The sequence below is a fragment of the Phocoena sinus genome, chromosome 5, assembly GCF_008692025.1.
Source record: "Phocoena sinus isolate mPhoSin1 chromosome 5, mPhoSin1.pri, whole genome shotgun sequence".
In the NCBI taxonomy this organism is placed as follows: Eukaryota; Metazoa; Chordata; class Mammalia; order Artiodactyla; family Phocoenidae; genus Phocoena; species Phocoena sinus.
Window position 1 is genome coordinate 37147318 of NC_045767.1, and position 16058 is coordinate 37163375.

General features: G+C 50.0%; 1 protein-coding gene across 1 annotated transcript in view; it reads right to left on the reverse strand.

Moving 5' to 3' along the window:
- STK32B (serine/threonine kinase 32B) overlaps positions 1-16058 on the reverse strand; it is a 356081-nt gene that overhangs the window by 69349 nt on the left and 270674 nt on the right. Inside the window, exon 5 of the mRNA XM_032631757.1 lies at positions 2421-2458. Coding sequence (XP_032487648.1) covers positions 2421-2458 — 38 coding nt within the window. The remainder of the gene's footprint in view (positions 1-2420; positions 2459-16058) is intronic.

A 16058-nucleotide genomic window follows, 5' to 3' on the forward strand; every position in this document is an offset into this window, starting at 1 on the left:
AAAAGGCAACAATGACTAAGTAAGAAAAAAAGAAAGAAAAGCTGATGAGCATCTATCTCCTGTCATAAATCAGGGGAAGGAAAAACATAGCCACAGTCTCCTCTCTTGTCCTTCTCTCCTAGGGGAGAAAATTTGTGTTTTTTGAGAATCCTCTGCTCCTGATTTTCCTTCTGCACTGCCCCAAAAGGCACTCACTGGATGCTAAAGCTGACGGAGGGGTGGGTATCAGCCATTCACATCTTAGTATGAAATAGTGTTCAGTGCTCTGTCTCGACAGCAAGCTTGATGAAAAAGGAGCTTAGAGAAGAGAGAGGAGGGTTCGAATCCTTGGGGAGTGTGTGGAATGCTGCAAAGCCAGAGGGCAGGGTCAGGACACTGTGTAAGGCATGCGGGAGGTGGGGAAGGATGGGGAGATCTGGGAGGAAAGTGGGAAAGGGCTGAGGGGGAGAGGTGAGGACGAGCACAGAGGGGGAGGTAGGAAGGGATGGACGGAGATCCAGGAGCCCAGGAACGAGGGAACCCGGAGAAGGCTGTGTGAGCTCTGACCCGAGGCTGTAGCATCGGGCAGGAACTACGGCATCAGGCAGGCCCTGGGTAACCCCACAGGCTTGCTGAGTCTCATTTCATCCTAGAGGAAACGGCTGAATTATTCCTACTGCTTGGCGTTCCTGCCTTGATTTTGCTTCTGGAAAGCTGCCCAGGGCCTGAAAGGTCTTTGTCCAAAAGTCTCTCTCAAGTCTCTAGGCTGGGGCTGTGAGGATCCCAGCCAGAACCCTGCCCTCCACACCCCTGGTTTCCAGGGCAGCCCTGCCAGGGGTCCTGCATCACCCAGCCTGTGCCTCTTCTCCCTCCACCTCACCTGCTTCTGTGATCTGAGCAGAGAAAGGACAGGAGAGGCTGAGAGCTATAAGCTAATACAAGCCCTCCCGAGCACCTTTATGTCCTGGTGCTGGGACAGTGGCTCATCCTCCCCATCTTGTCTTAGACCTCTGCCACCCTGCAAGGCGGTATTACTTGTTTTGCAACTTGCCTGAAGACACACAGCTAGTTGGGGGACCAGCTGAGACCCAGGTCTGGGGTTCCTGCCTTTTAGATACAAACTGGGGACATTGATTTGCAGCCTCAGCTCTGCTCAGTTTCCCCCTGGCCACCTAAGGTCATCCTTGACCTTCCATTCGGGAGCACAGGGATTTCACCTCTCTGCCCCAAAGCATTTGGGCTGGTTTCAGCCTCTGGCAGGAGACTGGAGCCCAGATGGTCCCATCCACCACTCCCACTCTGTATCCCAGTACCAAGGGGTTTATACAACGAGGCAGGATTCCCTGAGACACACTGGTGACACGCACAAGTCCTAGAGGGGCTTCGGGCTGGAGCCACAGCCCCAGCCTGCGGGAGGGAGTGGGGGAGGTAGGTCAGAGGAGCCGTGTAGATGAGACGGCAGACTCATCCCCGAAAGATTCAGCAGCACGGCAGAAAAATCCCCACCTGCTCACTCCAGCCCACAGCCCCGAAAGCCCTTGGGAGATGAGTTCCTGAAGCAACATCGGGGAATTTTGTCTCCAAGGCTGCCATGATGGTTGGCTGCAAAGTTGCCTTTGGCACGGACTGCAGGAGACTGTCGGTCATTGCTGGGCTGTGCCCTGGACTTGTCCTGACTTGACTGGGCACCACATCCCTGGGACTGACTCAGAACACAGAGGCCCAGGTTCTCTAAACAGGACAGGGTCTGGCCTCTGATTCTTACCAAGTCCCCCAGGGGATTCCGATAAGACCAGAGTTGGAGAGCCACTGACATGGAGGCTTCTCCATGGACCAGCCGTGTCAGCCTCAACTGGGAGCTGTTATAAATGTAGAATCCCAGGTCCACCTCACTCCACTGAATCAGTTTAAGAAGATGCCCACACTCCGTACACACATAAAAGCTTGAGAAGCCTGGATGAGGGAAGGCTTAGAGGATTACTGATTACTGATTTCTAGCTTGCCAAGCACACCCTATCGCATTTGATCCCCATGACAATCTGGAAGGTGGGTATCATTTTCCCCATTTTACTGAAGATGACATTGAGCCTTAGAGAGGTGAGTGACATCCCTGAAGCCCCGGGTTCACAGGTCGGAGAGCAGTGCCGGGAGGCTCAGAGATTTCCAACCTTGTATCCCATTCCCATTTCTGCTCTGTTGTCCTCACACCAGGACGGGAACGGTGATGTCTTTAGATATGAAACCATCAAATACATTGGACTTAACTCACCGCAGCAGGACACAGACCAGAAATTTACACAGGTGCTCATTCACCAAGATTGAAACAAAAGAAGGCTTTCTAGTCGACCCTAAAATCCAGCTCACCAGGACCAGGACCAAATTCCCAGAGCCTCAAAGTTCCCACTGAAATAGTCTCTAGAAAGCGTTCATAACCGGCTTACCGTGTTCATCCAGCAGTATGTTGTCTGGCTTGATGTCTCTGTAAGAGAAAACAAAGAAGCTGAAAATGTGATTTCTGGAGCCTGCGGAGGAGCACGTGACAAACATGACAACCGGGGATAAATGCCTGATGACACCTAGAGTGCCTGTCTCTCCCCCGGCATGAGGGCTCAGACAGGGAGCAGAAGAGTGAGTGTTACGATAGTGGAGCCCCGTGTTCCTGCTTCCTTCCCTTTTCTTTTCCTGGAACTGCAAGTGGATTATTGTGTGAACATTCTTCTCCTCAATATTCTTAACGATTTCTGGCCTCTTGAGTCCCAGGAATGACTGCTCACTGAGCACAGGGTCTCTACTGGTGGGTACAGACACTTACCCTTCCTGATGGAATTTAGCCCTCCCACCTTGCTAGGTACTAAACCTCCCAGGTGTAATGGTCTCGGCTCTATAGACCTGGGAACTGAGGCTCCGGGAGGTTCAGTAACTTGTCCTGGTCATCCTTGTCCACAGCCTCTGCCAGTTTTGGTACAATCTCAGAAGATTTGACATTTATTATAAAGAAGTGAATGGGGCTTGAATTTCTAACATCTGTGATTTTTACATGGAGCTTTGGAAAGTGTATGCACGTTCATGATGATTAAATCAGGGTTGAAGATGTCAATTCAGTTTCTTAAAAGATCACACCCAGCAATCAGCTGGTTTTTGTACAGTCTGTGAGCTAAGAAGGGCTTTTACATTTTTAAAAGATTGTAAAAAACAAAACAAGACACACACACACACACACACACATGCACAAAGCAAAAATGAAAAGAAATGTACAACGCAGACTGATGTGACCCTCAAAGCCTAAAATATTTATTATCTGGTCCTTCAGAAGTTTGCCGATCCCTTTTGCACACAGAAGGCCATGTGCAGTGAAATCTCGGCTGGGGAGTTTCTGGAAAATTCTGCTCTATGTCATCATTATAGCAAAGGGTTCCCAACTCCAAGCTGTGCTTTTCAAAGGCAGGGGTTTTGCTTTCTTCACTTCTGTACCCCTAGCATGGCGTCTGTCACCAGAAGACACAGTCAAAGAAAAACCAGGACCGTAGTTAAAGCAGTAAAGACAGATTTTATTCAGTTGCAATCACCAAAGGGGAAAAGACACCTCCGCATAGAACTGGGCTCGATTCTGAACACAAGGGGGACAAGTGGGGATTTGTAGCCGAGGAGCAGGTGGGGATCGGTGGATGGAAAGTTACTAAGAGGAGACATCAGAGGTGAGGGGGGTTCAGGATTCCTGCTGATGGCAGGCCAGGGGGATCAAACCACCCGGGGGATGAGCAACATGACCAGAAGATGATCAGGTCGGGAGGGTGGGGGATTCTGGCTAAACCAACTTAGCAGGTTCTTGCTAAGACCGGATGATGCAGAGACAACGCAGAAGTACAAAAGACAAGGTTGGATTTCAGAAGAACTCATCAGAAGACCCTGAGTGGAGTTTTAGGGGGAAAAGAACCTTTGTCAACACACAGGAAACACGGAAGAATGAATGTGAAAGAAACACAGCCTTGGAGAAACTCAGTGGACAGCTTCAGCTCTGATTTACCCATCATTAACATGCACACACTTTCCAAAGCTTTGTATTAAAGCCGTGGGTTTCAGAAATGCAAGCCCCACTCACTCATTTAGAGTAAATGTCAAATCTTTTGAGACTAATGACAGCTTTCTTCAAAATAAAAAGCGATTGCTCCTGAGTTTATCAAATAGCAATTCTACCTGAAAACACACCGTGGTTATTGGTTATTTGTAACAATATGGGGGAGAAAGATACACTCATACCATAGCTTTAAATTTTCATTTGCATTGTGACTTGTGAATACTGATGAGCATTAAGCCAATGGAGCCCCAGCTGCCAAGTTCACAGACACAGGTCCCTGGTGAACAGAGATTGGTCGTTAGGGGAGTCCCCAGGGGGAGGATGAACTAGAGAGCTCACACAATTAAAACAAAAGACGGAAGACCTGGAGTCAAGTGTTTGTGGCTCAAATCAGCAGACACTTGGCCCCTGTCTAGGGCCTCTCCCAGGAGGAGTTCTCCAGAAGAGGTGAGAGAAGGGAAAATAAATACTTGTCAAGAATGAAAACACAGCAGCAAATATTCAAGAGCATCCTTTCTTTTTTTTTTTTTTTTGCGGTACGCGGGCCTCTCACTGTTGTGGCCTCTCCCGTTGCGGAGCACAGGCTCCAGACGCGCAGGCCCAGTGGCCATGGCTCACAGGCCCAGCCGCTCCACGGCATGTGGGATCCTCCCGGACCGGGGCACGAACCCGTGTCCCCTGCATCGGCAGGCGGACTCTCAACCACTGCACCACCAGGGAAGCCCAAGAGCATCCTTTCTTTAAGGTGTCACTAGAACTGCGATGACCTTGTTTGGGGTGTGCGGATCTCGGAGGAGCTGGCTGTGGACCAAGACCATGAGCCCAAAAGGGCTGCAAGGTCCTTGGCCTGAGCTGCCGCCCCCGCTGATGCTGAAATTGCCCTGTTTTGGGGTTTTCTGCCCACCCCGCTCCTTTTCTTCCTTCTTCATCCCTCACTCCCTCCTCTGACTTCTTCCTTTTCCTTCCAGGGCATTCCCGGGATAGCCCTCAAATGCTCCCTCCTGGCAGGTCTGGGCAGAGAGCTGGGGACACAGTCCCTTCCCTCTGGAAGCTCAGAATCAGTGGGAGAGGGAGACACGCAGGTGGGGTGGCACAGAAGCCACGGTGCAGGGAGACTGCTCTGGAGCTTGGGGGGGATGGAACTGGGGCAGCTGGAGAGGGAATGGCCGGCCAGGGAGTCACACGGACCAGTGGGGACCAGGGTGTCAGAGCCAAGAAAAGTTGGGGCAGTGGTGGCCGACCTAAGGAGAGGTGACCTTGTGTAGTAGGGTGAAGAGTGTCCCCCCCAGAATTCATGTCTACTTAGGACCCCAGAAAGTGATATTATTTTGAAACAGGGCCTTTGCAGTTTCAAGGAAAGATGAAATCATCCTGGGTTTGGGGGGTCCTAATGCCTGCTGTCTTAGAAAAGAGATGGAGGTTTGGACACAGACACAAAGCAGAGAAGAGGCCATGTCAAGACATGGGCAGACACCACAAGCCAAGGAGAACCAGGACCCCCCAGAAGCTGGAAGAGGAAGGAAAGGATTCTCCCCCGGAGCCTCTGGAGAAGGCTGAACCCACTGGCACCTTAATTTCAGTCCTGGCCAGAACCGTGAGGTCACGAATTTGCGTTTTTTTTAAGCCACCAATTCTGTGATAATTTGCTGTAGCAGCCCACAGGAGGCTACACATCTGGCAGAGAAGAAAGAGAGCTAATGAAGGAGGTGGGTACATGTCAAGTGGCAGCCAGCTTCCCCCACTGACCACGGTGTGACCTTGGATAGGCCCACCATCCATCAGAGTCCACATTCTGAAAGGCCTCCATTCATGGTCTCTCGTATCATGAGGACCAAACAGGGGCACAGATATCAGTGGCTTGGTCAACTAGACCCCATGGCTCCAAGGAAAGAGGGTGTCCTGCCCAGGCGAATCCGGCTTGGGAGCTGACTGACTGACACCCCGGCGCCTCTCCTGCTATCCGGGTGACCTCCCTGTGCCTCGGCTTCCTTTGTGGTGTGGACTAAATGTCTGACACATGCCTCTGTGTCAGCTCTTAGCACGGAGGGGAGTCAATGGTCCTCAAGCATCTTGGGGGCATCCCTTCCATGGTCACTGGGGCTGCAACAGTGAACAAGGCAGCCCCAGCAAATGGAGCTCGCTTCTAGGAGGCTGACAGGGGTGAATAAGTGACAAGACCCCAAGTTGAGACAAGTGCTCTGAAGAGAACAAATCAGGGTCTAGAAAAGAGACCTGCTTTTGGTAGGTGGTCAGGGAAGGACTTTCAGAAGACGTGACATTAGGTTGACATGTGAATGACAAGGAACAGTCAGTTAGACGCAACCTGGGAGCAAGCTCTCATCGTGCAGGTGAGTCCACGGAAAGCTGGGAGGTTGAATGGTTTAACCTGTGACATCTGTCCAGCCTAGGGAACAGGACAAAGGTGGTGGGGTCATTCCCATGATTACAGGCTATCAGACTGAGTCCTGGCGGTCTGGAGTGGGAGTGGCCACATGGCAGGGACCTGCGGGCACCTCTAGGAGCAGAGTGCCAGCAAGGAAACAGGAGGACTTCATTCCTGTAGCCACAAGGGACTGAATTCTGCCAACAACCAGGAGAGCCTGGGAAAGATCCAGAAAGGAGTGCAGCCCAGTGGACACCGGGGTCGAAGCTTTGTGACACCCTGAGCAGAAGGGCCAGCTAAGCTGTGGCCAGACTCCTGACCTGTGGAAACGCTGAGGAAATACATAGATACAAGTGTGTGTTTGTTTTAAGCCGCTCATTTAGTGGAAATTTGTTCCACAGCGACAGAAAACTGTCATGATAGCTGTATGGTCTTGGGCAACGTACCCTGAGTCACACTCTCCTCATCCGGAAAATGGGAATGACGGTCCCTATCTGACAGTTGCTGGGCATGTACACGGAGGTGCTGTCACACAAGGCTTAGCAGGGCTCCCAGTGTGTAAGAAGTGCTGAAATAAATAACGATGAGGGTCCTATCTCTGCTCTTTAAAAGGAGCTAGGGAGGCCTCAGGGGTGGATTCTTGAACTTTTAGCAAAGTGAATTAGATCTCTTTCAGAGGAGACTCACCAGGCAGACTCCTGCAAAGCTTCACGTAGGAGACGGGAGCCTGATTCATTCGGGATTTAATAAGAATAACATTTTATGGGCAAAGCATCTTATCAGAGCCTCTAGGTTAGTGGGTTCCGGGACCATTTCCTCCAGTTCCACTTTTCACATTGATCATATCTCAGCCCAAGCACGTCATCCTGCTGAAAATGGGCCTGTGTGTTCAGAAAGGGCATCAGAAGCATTGCGAGGACGGGCAAGTCTGCGACAATGTTTTCCGAGGACAGGACCATAATTTCAGAGCTGGGCAAAATGACACTTTGATAGAAAGTGTGCATGCGAGGATATAAAACCTGGTTCTGCTTTTGAATTATCCCCTAACCCCCAAATAAAACAAAGCATAAAATGTCAGTTGGGCTATTCAAAAAAAAAAGGGAGGGGGCTTCCCTGGTGGCGCAGTGGTTGAGAGTCCGCCTGCCGATGCAGGGGTCGTGGGTTCGTGCCCCGGTCCGGGAAGATCGCACATGCCGCAGAGCGGCTGGGCCCGCTAAGCCTGCGCGTCCGGAGCCTGTGCTCCGCAACGGACATTACAGAAGTGATGCAGGAGGAGGTGGACACACAGCGGTCCCATTCCAGTCCCGACTTTGCTGGCCCTGAGGTCCTGGCACAATGCCCAGGGCGAGCCTCAGTTTCCTCAGCTGTAAACTGGAAAATAACACATACTCCACGTACTTACGGTGAGGATTTGTTTGTTTTAGTCGGGTTTTTTTTGCCCATTGTTAAAGCACCTAAACCTACATCCTATCTATTACAGGAGCTTATCTTTATCGTGTTCTGAAATGCAAATTCGATAGTTTCAGTCGTGTCATCCAGAAACTTCTGTAGTTCCTCACTGCTGTCCAAGGAGTTACATGTAAGGCATTACAGGCAGGACTGGGGACAGGAGGAAGGATAGCCAGCTCTGAGGCTGGAGAAGACTGGTTGTGCCGGAGTGGTGGGTTAGAGGTTGGTGGGTAGAGGGAGATAGGTTTAGACAGGTGGGTTGAGACCACTTATGAGGGGCTTTATTTGATTATGGAGCCAACTTCAGGTTTTTAGACTTAGGAGGCAATACCTGGGATTTTCCTCCAGGCTGGCTGGGTACTAGATGATTCCGTTTGATGTAGGTGGGGTTTTATGAGAGCAGCCAGCCAAGGGCCAGGCCTGTAGGATGCATGCCTGTTGTTAGTAACAGAAGGAGCAAAGACATTTCGGTCTTGGGGATGAGCTACCAGAACGGGCACTGGGGAGGGAGGCTGGATGCAGTGACTGAGCCAGGGTTGAATGGGTGGGATTCACCTTGGCCGTGGAGCTCTGTGGCCAGCTGGCACCCATCCAGCAGCAAGCCGACGGGGGGCAGGAGGCTGATGAACTTGGTTCTCACGTTTTGGAATCTCTCACCGTATTGGTGTGGACTGTCCTTCCAGAAACTGGGTACCGATTCTGAAACCGCGTATTGTTGCTACTGGTTAGATTTCACTTCTTTCTCCTGTCTCTCTCCTGCCTCCTGTGGAGGGCAGGGACCATGTACGGCCCCCAGCCCCCAACACGATGCCCCCACGTTAACAGAAGTCCTGATACTACTCACAGCTGCACTTCCTGGAGAGCCTACTGTGGGTTGGGCACCACGTGGGCAGGTCACGTGGGTTTCACAAGGAGTGTGGCTTCTCTGGATCAGGTGCTGTGGCATCACCTTCTGTGTCACCCCGCTCAATTCTGACACAACTCTAGAGGCAGGTATCACTCACTACTCCTATTTTATTGATGAAGAAAGAAGTATTTACAGAGGGTCAAAGGTCACATGTCAGCAGACAAGACCCATTCTCAACTTGCCTCTAGATCAGTGTTCTCTACCTGGGGGAAATACTCAAGAAAAAAATGAATCTCATAATTCCAGGAGCGTGGCTGTAATACATATGATATTTGGTCAGCAAAATTATGTTACTTGGATTTCAGGATATGTTTCTTTATTACAACACCCACATACAAGGTTGTATTTCTTTTTTAATATGACCCGAATGGCTTTACAAAACATACATCTGTCCCTTCTTACACAAATTCCCTTAATTGCCCTCTGGTACCCACAGTGCTGGTGGCCGGTGTCTGGGATTCCATATTCTAACATAATCTCAAAAATAAAAAGTGAATGCTGAGATGTGGCTGTCAACTTTGAAAACCATCAAGGGCATCAAAGCAAACTAGCAACCACTACCACTGTACTTGTACAAAAAGAGGGAAAGGGGAGCCCGGAAGAGTCATGAGGACACAATTTCAGAATAAGGCACAGCTGTCACAGGCCTCAGGCCCATTCCTGGAAAAGTGTTTATTATTTTTTAAAATTTATTGTATTGAAGTATAGTTGATTTACAATGTTGTGTTAATTTCTGCTGTACATACAGACAGGGATGACCATGTGAGGACACAGGGAGAAGGTGCTGGTCTACAAGAAGAGAGGGCTCAGAAGAAACCCTGTTAACACACTGACTTTGAACTTCCTGCCCCCAGAATTATAAGCAAATAAACTTCTGTTATTTAAGCTACCGAGTCTGTGGTACTTTGTATGCAGCCCGAGCAAACTAACACAGGTAGGTAATATTATTATCCTTATTTTACTGGACAACAAGACTGCAGCTGAGAGCAGTTAAACATTTTCTCCAGGTCACAGAGTTCATGGTAGAGCCTGGATGTACCAGTCAGAGACCCAGGTCTTGATTTAAAGGTATGGAAACAATTTCTTAAATGTACACACAGCCTGGTGAGTCAGTTCTTTCTTACATCTGGCTTAAAACCTCTTGTTGCAACTCAAATCACTTTCCTCTCCCTTTAGCCTTCGGGAGGGAAAGTGCATCTTGTCAAGCCATGCTTGGGGCTTGTTGGTTTTTCTTTCATCCTGCAAAGAACAAGCATCAGCATGGTTGACATTGATTCATTGCATTCAAACGGCTATGCCACTCCACGGGGCCTGGGTGTAAACTGCATTCGGCTAATTGCCAAGTATACCTCATGGATGGGTGAGGCCAACAACACACTGCCCTAGACACCATGAGGGCGTCGCCTTTCCAGGCAGGTCAGGAAGGGTCCGTGAAGCCCACGCAGACCCACCTAGCCAGTTTTATTTCTTTCTAGTTGCTCTAGGAACACTAAATTACAAAGGTCTGTCCATGAGTCAGTCTGTGAACTCCTCAAGTTAAGCGCCACCGCACAGCATATGGAAAACAATAAAAGTGTGTAAGAAGGGTAGGGTGCTTGCCCACGCCCTGCAGGGACCGCAAGACAGCCTGTGATGGTAGATAAAGCTTTAAAGCCCTTCACACATGAACTCTACGCCTGCCTGGGTCTCAGTTTTCCTCATCTGTAAAATGGGGATGAAATGAAATAATGAATGTAAAGGACCTAGCTCAGTTCCTAGCATAGAGTAGGTGCTCCAAAAATGGTGACCCTTTCCCCCACTTTGACCCACCCCTACTTAGCAGGGAGTTTAGAGGGAACAGTATGGGGCAGAAAACGAGATGGAAGAGCCGACCCTGAAAATGATTATGACCATCCTTCACATGTACACAGTTGTACAGTTCACAAAACCCCTTCCCATACTGTAATTCGTTTAACCCACATGAATGCTCTGTGGGACAAGCATTACCTTCTTTTCATGGACAAGGAAGCTGAAGCCTTAGAGAGGTGAAGTGACTTCCCACGGTCAGAGTTAAAAGTGGCAGCAGAGGGATTGGAACCCAGCTCTCCTGATGCCCAATGCGCTTTCCATTTCCTGGGTGGGGCAGACACCCAGTCCTCGTGTCCGTGCGCACGCTGTTCCCTGGCCTGGAGCTCTCCAATCGCCTCCTGGTCAGCCCCTCGCATCTGGTTGCCCTTGCTCAGCCGCCACTGCCTCTGAGAAGCTCTCCTTGAAGTCCTGGATGGTCCCGGTCACTGTCCTGCATTTTCTTCTTCCCTGAACTTCGCTGGCTGTGACCACAGCCAGCGTGTATGTGTGAGTGATTATATGAATGATGTTCTTCTTTCCCAATAGGCTCTGGGTTCCATCGAAGCAGGGCCCACCTCTAGATCAGCAACCTGGCGTGGTGCTGCGCACAGACTGGGCTTTTGACAACTATTGATTAAGTTTCTACATCTATAAACTTGTCCCAAGGCACTGGGTAAATGTTGGCCAGAACCCTAACGTCTGAGTCCAAAGGTCCCGAGGGAGAACCAGGCCAATTAGTGTCAGGTCCTGGCAGGGCGTGGTCCAGGCAGGGGATCCCCCCCAACTCTCCCGACTTCCCCAGAGACCACGGCTTAGCTCTCGCTTTACTTCACTCAGTTCTGGCAGCTTGCAAACTGCCACAGTCATTCGGTCCTGCATTTCCCTCTTGGATTCAGTAATCGTGGTGGGTTCCACGTGGCGGAGCCTAAGAAGTGCTGTGACTCTTCAGGAGCTCCGTGGTCCCTCCCACAGCTCCCAGTTCTTTGCTTTTCCATTAAGATGCTCAGACATAGGCCTCATGTTCTTAATCCTACTTTCTGAGGAAAACACTGCAAAGAGACTCCACGTCAAGGTCTTCTTCTATTCACGTGATTCCTACTGGAATCTAAGAACACTGGGCAGGAGGACGCCTGACCACCCTCAGGAATAACCTGTCATTTTCCAGACCAACAGACTGACGTTCAGGAGAGGTGAGTCATTTCCTTGGGTCAATCGGTAAGTGAGCCTCAGGGCTGGGGTCTGAATTTTGCTTTCCTGACTATTGTAACCTTCTTAACTGCCTGGATCTTCCTGAGTCAGTGAGAAAGGTATTGAATAGCTAAAAAGGAGCTAGGAAATAATTTTGTTTCTCCCTCCCTTTTTACAGACAAGGCAAATGAGTCTCGGAAAGGTTCAGTGACTTGCGCTAACTTACAAATACGTCCTTATAAATCTGCGATCAGGTCTGGCTTGATCTTTCGCCATGGCCAGTGCCCTTTCTATCGCCAAGAATTTGTTTTCCCGCTTCTACTACCTTCCTCCTACCCCCTCCCTCCAGACCACTGTTTACCTCTCTCTCGGCTTCCTCACCACCTGACATTTTACGTACTGACTTGTTTTCGTGGTCTCCCTCTCCAGACTGGGCTATAAACCCCATGACGGCAGGGATGATTCCCCCCATTGCTCTACCACCAGGACCTAGAACGCTATCTGCCATAAAGAACACACTCAGTAAACAGGTGTTTGGATACTTGGGTGGGTAAAGGTCCAGCATTCAGGACTACCTGCCCCCGTGATTCCTCTTCATCTGTTTCTCAGGGTTGGTCCATAGTCTTCCAGCTCCAGAAACTAGGGTTCTTTGAGTAATACAGCAACTCAGGCCCCACCCTAGACCAGCCACAGCCTCAGATTCTGTGAGCCAGGCCTGGAAACCTGCATTTTGACAAGCTCCAGTGGGATTTTGATGCCTCTTGGGGTTTGAGAGGCCTGCTCTGCTTAAGGGGCAAGACAGATATCTGAGTTGGTTCACAATGGGAGGCTGAATTCAGGAGAAGAATTGCCCAGAATTCTTAGTCTCCAATCCTGGCGTGTAGACGTCTTTCACTAAAACGTGGGGCCCGGGTGATGGGCTCTGATCCCTTTAGGAATAAGTTAGGAGGATTGTGTTATAGCTGCTGAGTCCCGTGGGTCCCCTTAGGGGCAGGCCCGCTCAGTTTGATCGGCGTGATGGGGGGATGGGGAGAGGGGAGAATCACCTTTTGACTCACAGCGTGGATCTGTGTGCAGAAGTGAGCAGAGGAGGCTCTATTTTAGTGGGTTCTAAAGCAACCAGACACGGCAGGTACTGATCAGCCGGCAAAGGGAAGAAGAAAACAGCCCCTCACACCCACCCACCCAAGGCTGATGGCAGGGCCCAGATTGGAACCACAGAAGGAGGGATTTCCCTTCTCTGATTTTTCTAGGAATGAGGGAGGCCTGGTTAGAAAGTAGAGTCTACGTGAAGCATTACAGTGAATTAATATTTTAAAGAGTTGCTATTTTTAGGGCCCAATCTCTCTGATATTTCATCCAAGGGAGCACGCTGCCAAAATGTGTAAGAGTCACCGAGTCCCAGCCTGGGACCTTAAGTGTATCTGAAACAAACTAGCCCTGGGTCTTGTAACCTTGCTGAGACTCAGTTTCCTTATCTGTAAAGTGGGATAATCATCACGTCCACCTCCAAGGGTTGTTCTGAGGATTCAGTGCAATGATGTAAACAAAAGAATTAGCCTAGGCTTGTTGTGAGGTCTCAGTTAATACGTCAAAAAATTTTAATTGCTTAATTATAAATAAATCTTGGTTTGGAGAAGGGAAGTGCCACGGAAAGCAGCAGAACTGAGACCAGGATGGAAAGCTGGGGTCTTTTTGCTGCAAGTTGCTGAGAATTAACATCTTGGGGCAGCCTCAGGAGGAAGACCACAGACGGACTGAGGGGCCCTCTGTCACATCTCCCTCTGTTCCTTCCACCCGAGGGAAAGCAAGACACAGCTGAGAGGGAAGCTTAATAAGATCTGAACGGTGGGGGCGGGGGGCCCTGCATGTTCATTTTGTACTGGACCCCTGTAATTATGCGGCTAGTCCTGCTTTTACCTCTCATCATGTAATTCTTAGCTTATTCTGCAGACTCAGAGAAGTCAAGCAGCGTGCTCACGGTACAAAGGTCGTTGTGCCATCATCACCATCGTCATCACCATTGTCGTCATCGTCACCAGCACCACTGTCACCACCACTGATGTCACCATCACCATCATCATCCCCACTGGCCTACCCTGCCCCCCAGCTCTCTGTCCTGTCACCCAGGATACATCTGCACAACCGTAACACGGTGTGAATGACTACATGTGTCACCTGTTTTCTTGTCACTCCTTGTCTTTCCCTATTGGAGCGTAATCTCCAAGAGAGTTAAGAACCTGCCTGAGTTTTGCCCACTCTGTTTCAAGGAGAGAGCAGAGCCTGGCACATAGTAAGCTCCGAATACACTGTGGAAGGAACTGATGATTTCCCAAGTTTCCATTGCCACAAAGTGCTGTAACTTTACATCCTTTATCTTAATTAATCTTTCCAACGACCCCTCTGGAAGGACAGTTATTCCCATTTGATGGATGAGGAAGCTAAAACAGAGAGTTTAAGTCCCTGTATACACACACAGAGAGGGAGAGGGGCTGGGACAGGATTCCTGTAAAGTCATCCTCAGCTTAAACATGAGGCTTTTCTCTACATAACATCTATTCACAAAATTAGGGCATTAGGACAGTTCCTGTATGTCTCCCAAGCAACACCCTTCTATTTCATAGCGTAATTTCAGCACAGGAGTTTGGCCTTTTGTGTTTCTCTGGGCAGCACTGGAGAAGTTTGGGAGTGGGGCTGGGAGGGAAGCGAGGACTCTGGATTAAGAATAAGGGGTTGCTCTGATGCAGCCCACTGTGTTCCATTTTCTTTTTTATCTGTTGAGTGAAGAGATAATGAAATAGCTCTCAGCCAGCTGCAGGATAGGTCTGGTTAGGGGCAGCTTCACCAGAATAATAAACATATTAAATTGTCCCCAGGAAAGAAGCAGTGGGCTTGGCAGATGCCCTGTGCACTGGATGTGGCCCTGAGATTCCGGCAGCCTCACATGTGCACGCTTTCATCACGTCCTGTCTCAGACAATGGTGGCTCCAGCTGTAATCCTGGCAATACTGATGCCAGCAGCCCCTGGGCCATGATCCTCACTGTTCTTAGTAATGGAGTCCCCTCCACAAAGATCCTAATTCATCACGTGCACAAGGAGGAGAATACCTGTGCCCTGCCTCCTTGGAGGAAATGACCTCAGGTAGCTGGCTTTAGGCGGGGCTGGGATCTAGGGGTTGTACTTGCTCGAGGCCCCAAGGATGCACCAGAGGGACTGTTAGCCTTCAGTATAGTCTGCTTGGGCTGCCATAACAACATACCACAGATGGGGCAGGGAGGATGGAGGGCTTAAAAATCAGAAATTCATTTTCTCATATTCCTGGGGGCTAAAAGTCCAAGATCAAGGTGCGGGCAGGGGTGACTTCCTCTGGGGCCTTTCTCCTCGGCTTATAGATGGCCGTCTTCTTGCTGTGAACTCACACGGCTGTCTCTCTGTTCATGTCTATGTCCTAATCCTCCCCTTCTTGTAAGAACGCCAATCATATTCCATTAGGGCCCGCCCACATGATCAATCTCAGTCATCTCTTTAAAGACCCCATCTCCTAATACTGCCACCTTCTGAGGTACTAGGGGTTAGGGTTTCAACATATGAATTTTGGGGGACACAATTCAGCTCATGACACCCTCTTATGGGATTATATGAAAAGGAGAGAACCCTCCTGACCTCTGGGTGGAAGGGGGGATGATCTACCCCCTCTGGAGATGATTATGGGGAAATAGAGGTCCAGGAAGAACCAGGCTCCCTGAGGTCAGAAAGGGTGTCTGCAGTCGGCATTAAGGATGAGATGTCCGAGAGTGGACTGACCAATGGAGTTAAAGGATGCTGTAGAGAGTGAGGACCAAGTGATGGAACCAAGGGGACCCTAGAGAAAGGTCTGAGAAGAAAGGGAACGTGGTAGGGAGCGCCCAGGGGGAGCAGAGAGGCTAGTGCCACAGATCTTGGAGACCTGGGTTTGAATCCAGCTGTGCCAACAATCTCACAAGGAATAGAGGAATATCCATTTACAGGACCTCAGCTAACCGGTTACTCTCAACTTCACCGTTATCACTGACCAGCAGAGGCGGGAAGGAGGGGGCCTAGCTCAGGGCTGAATCCTGAGGTTTCTCCCCACCAGTGTTCCCTTGTCCCTAACCTCAGGGGTGACCCCTGAAAGCTCTCTGAGTGCTCACTATCTGCACGGCTCAGAGCTGCCCAGAGGCTTCACCTCTCCACGTAGAGCTTGGCAGACTGGACACACCAAGGAGAGCCG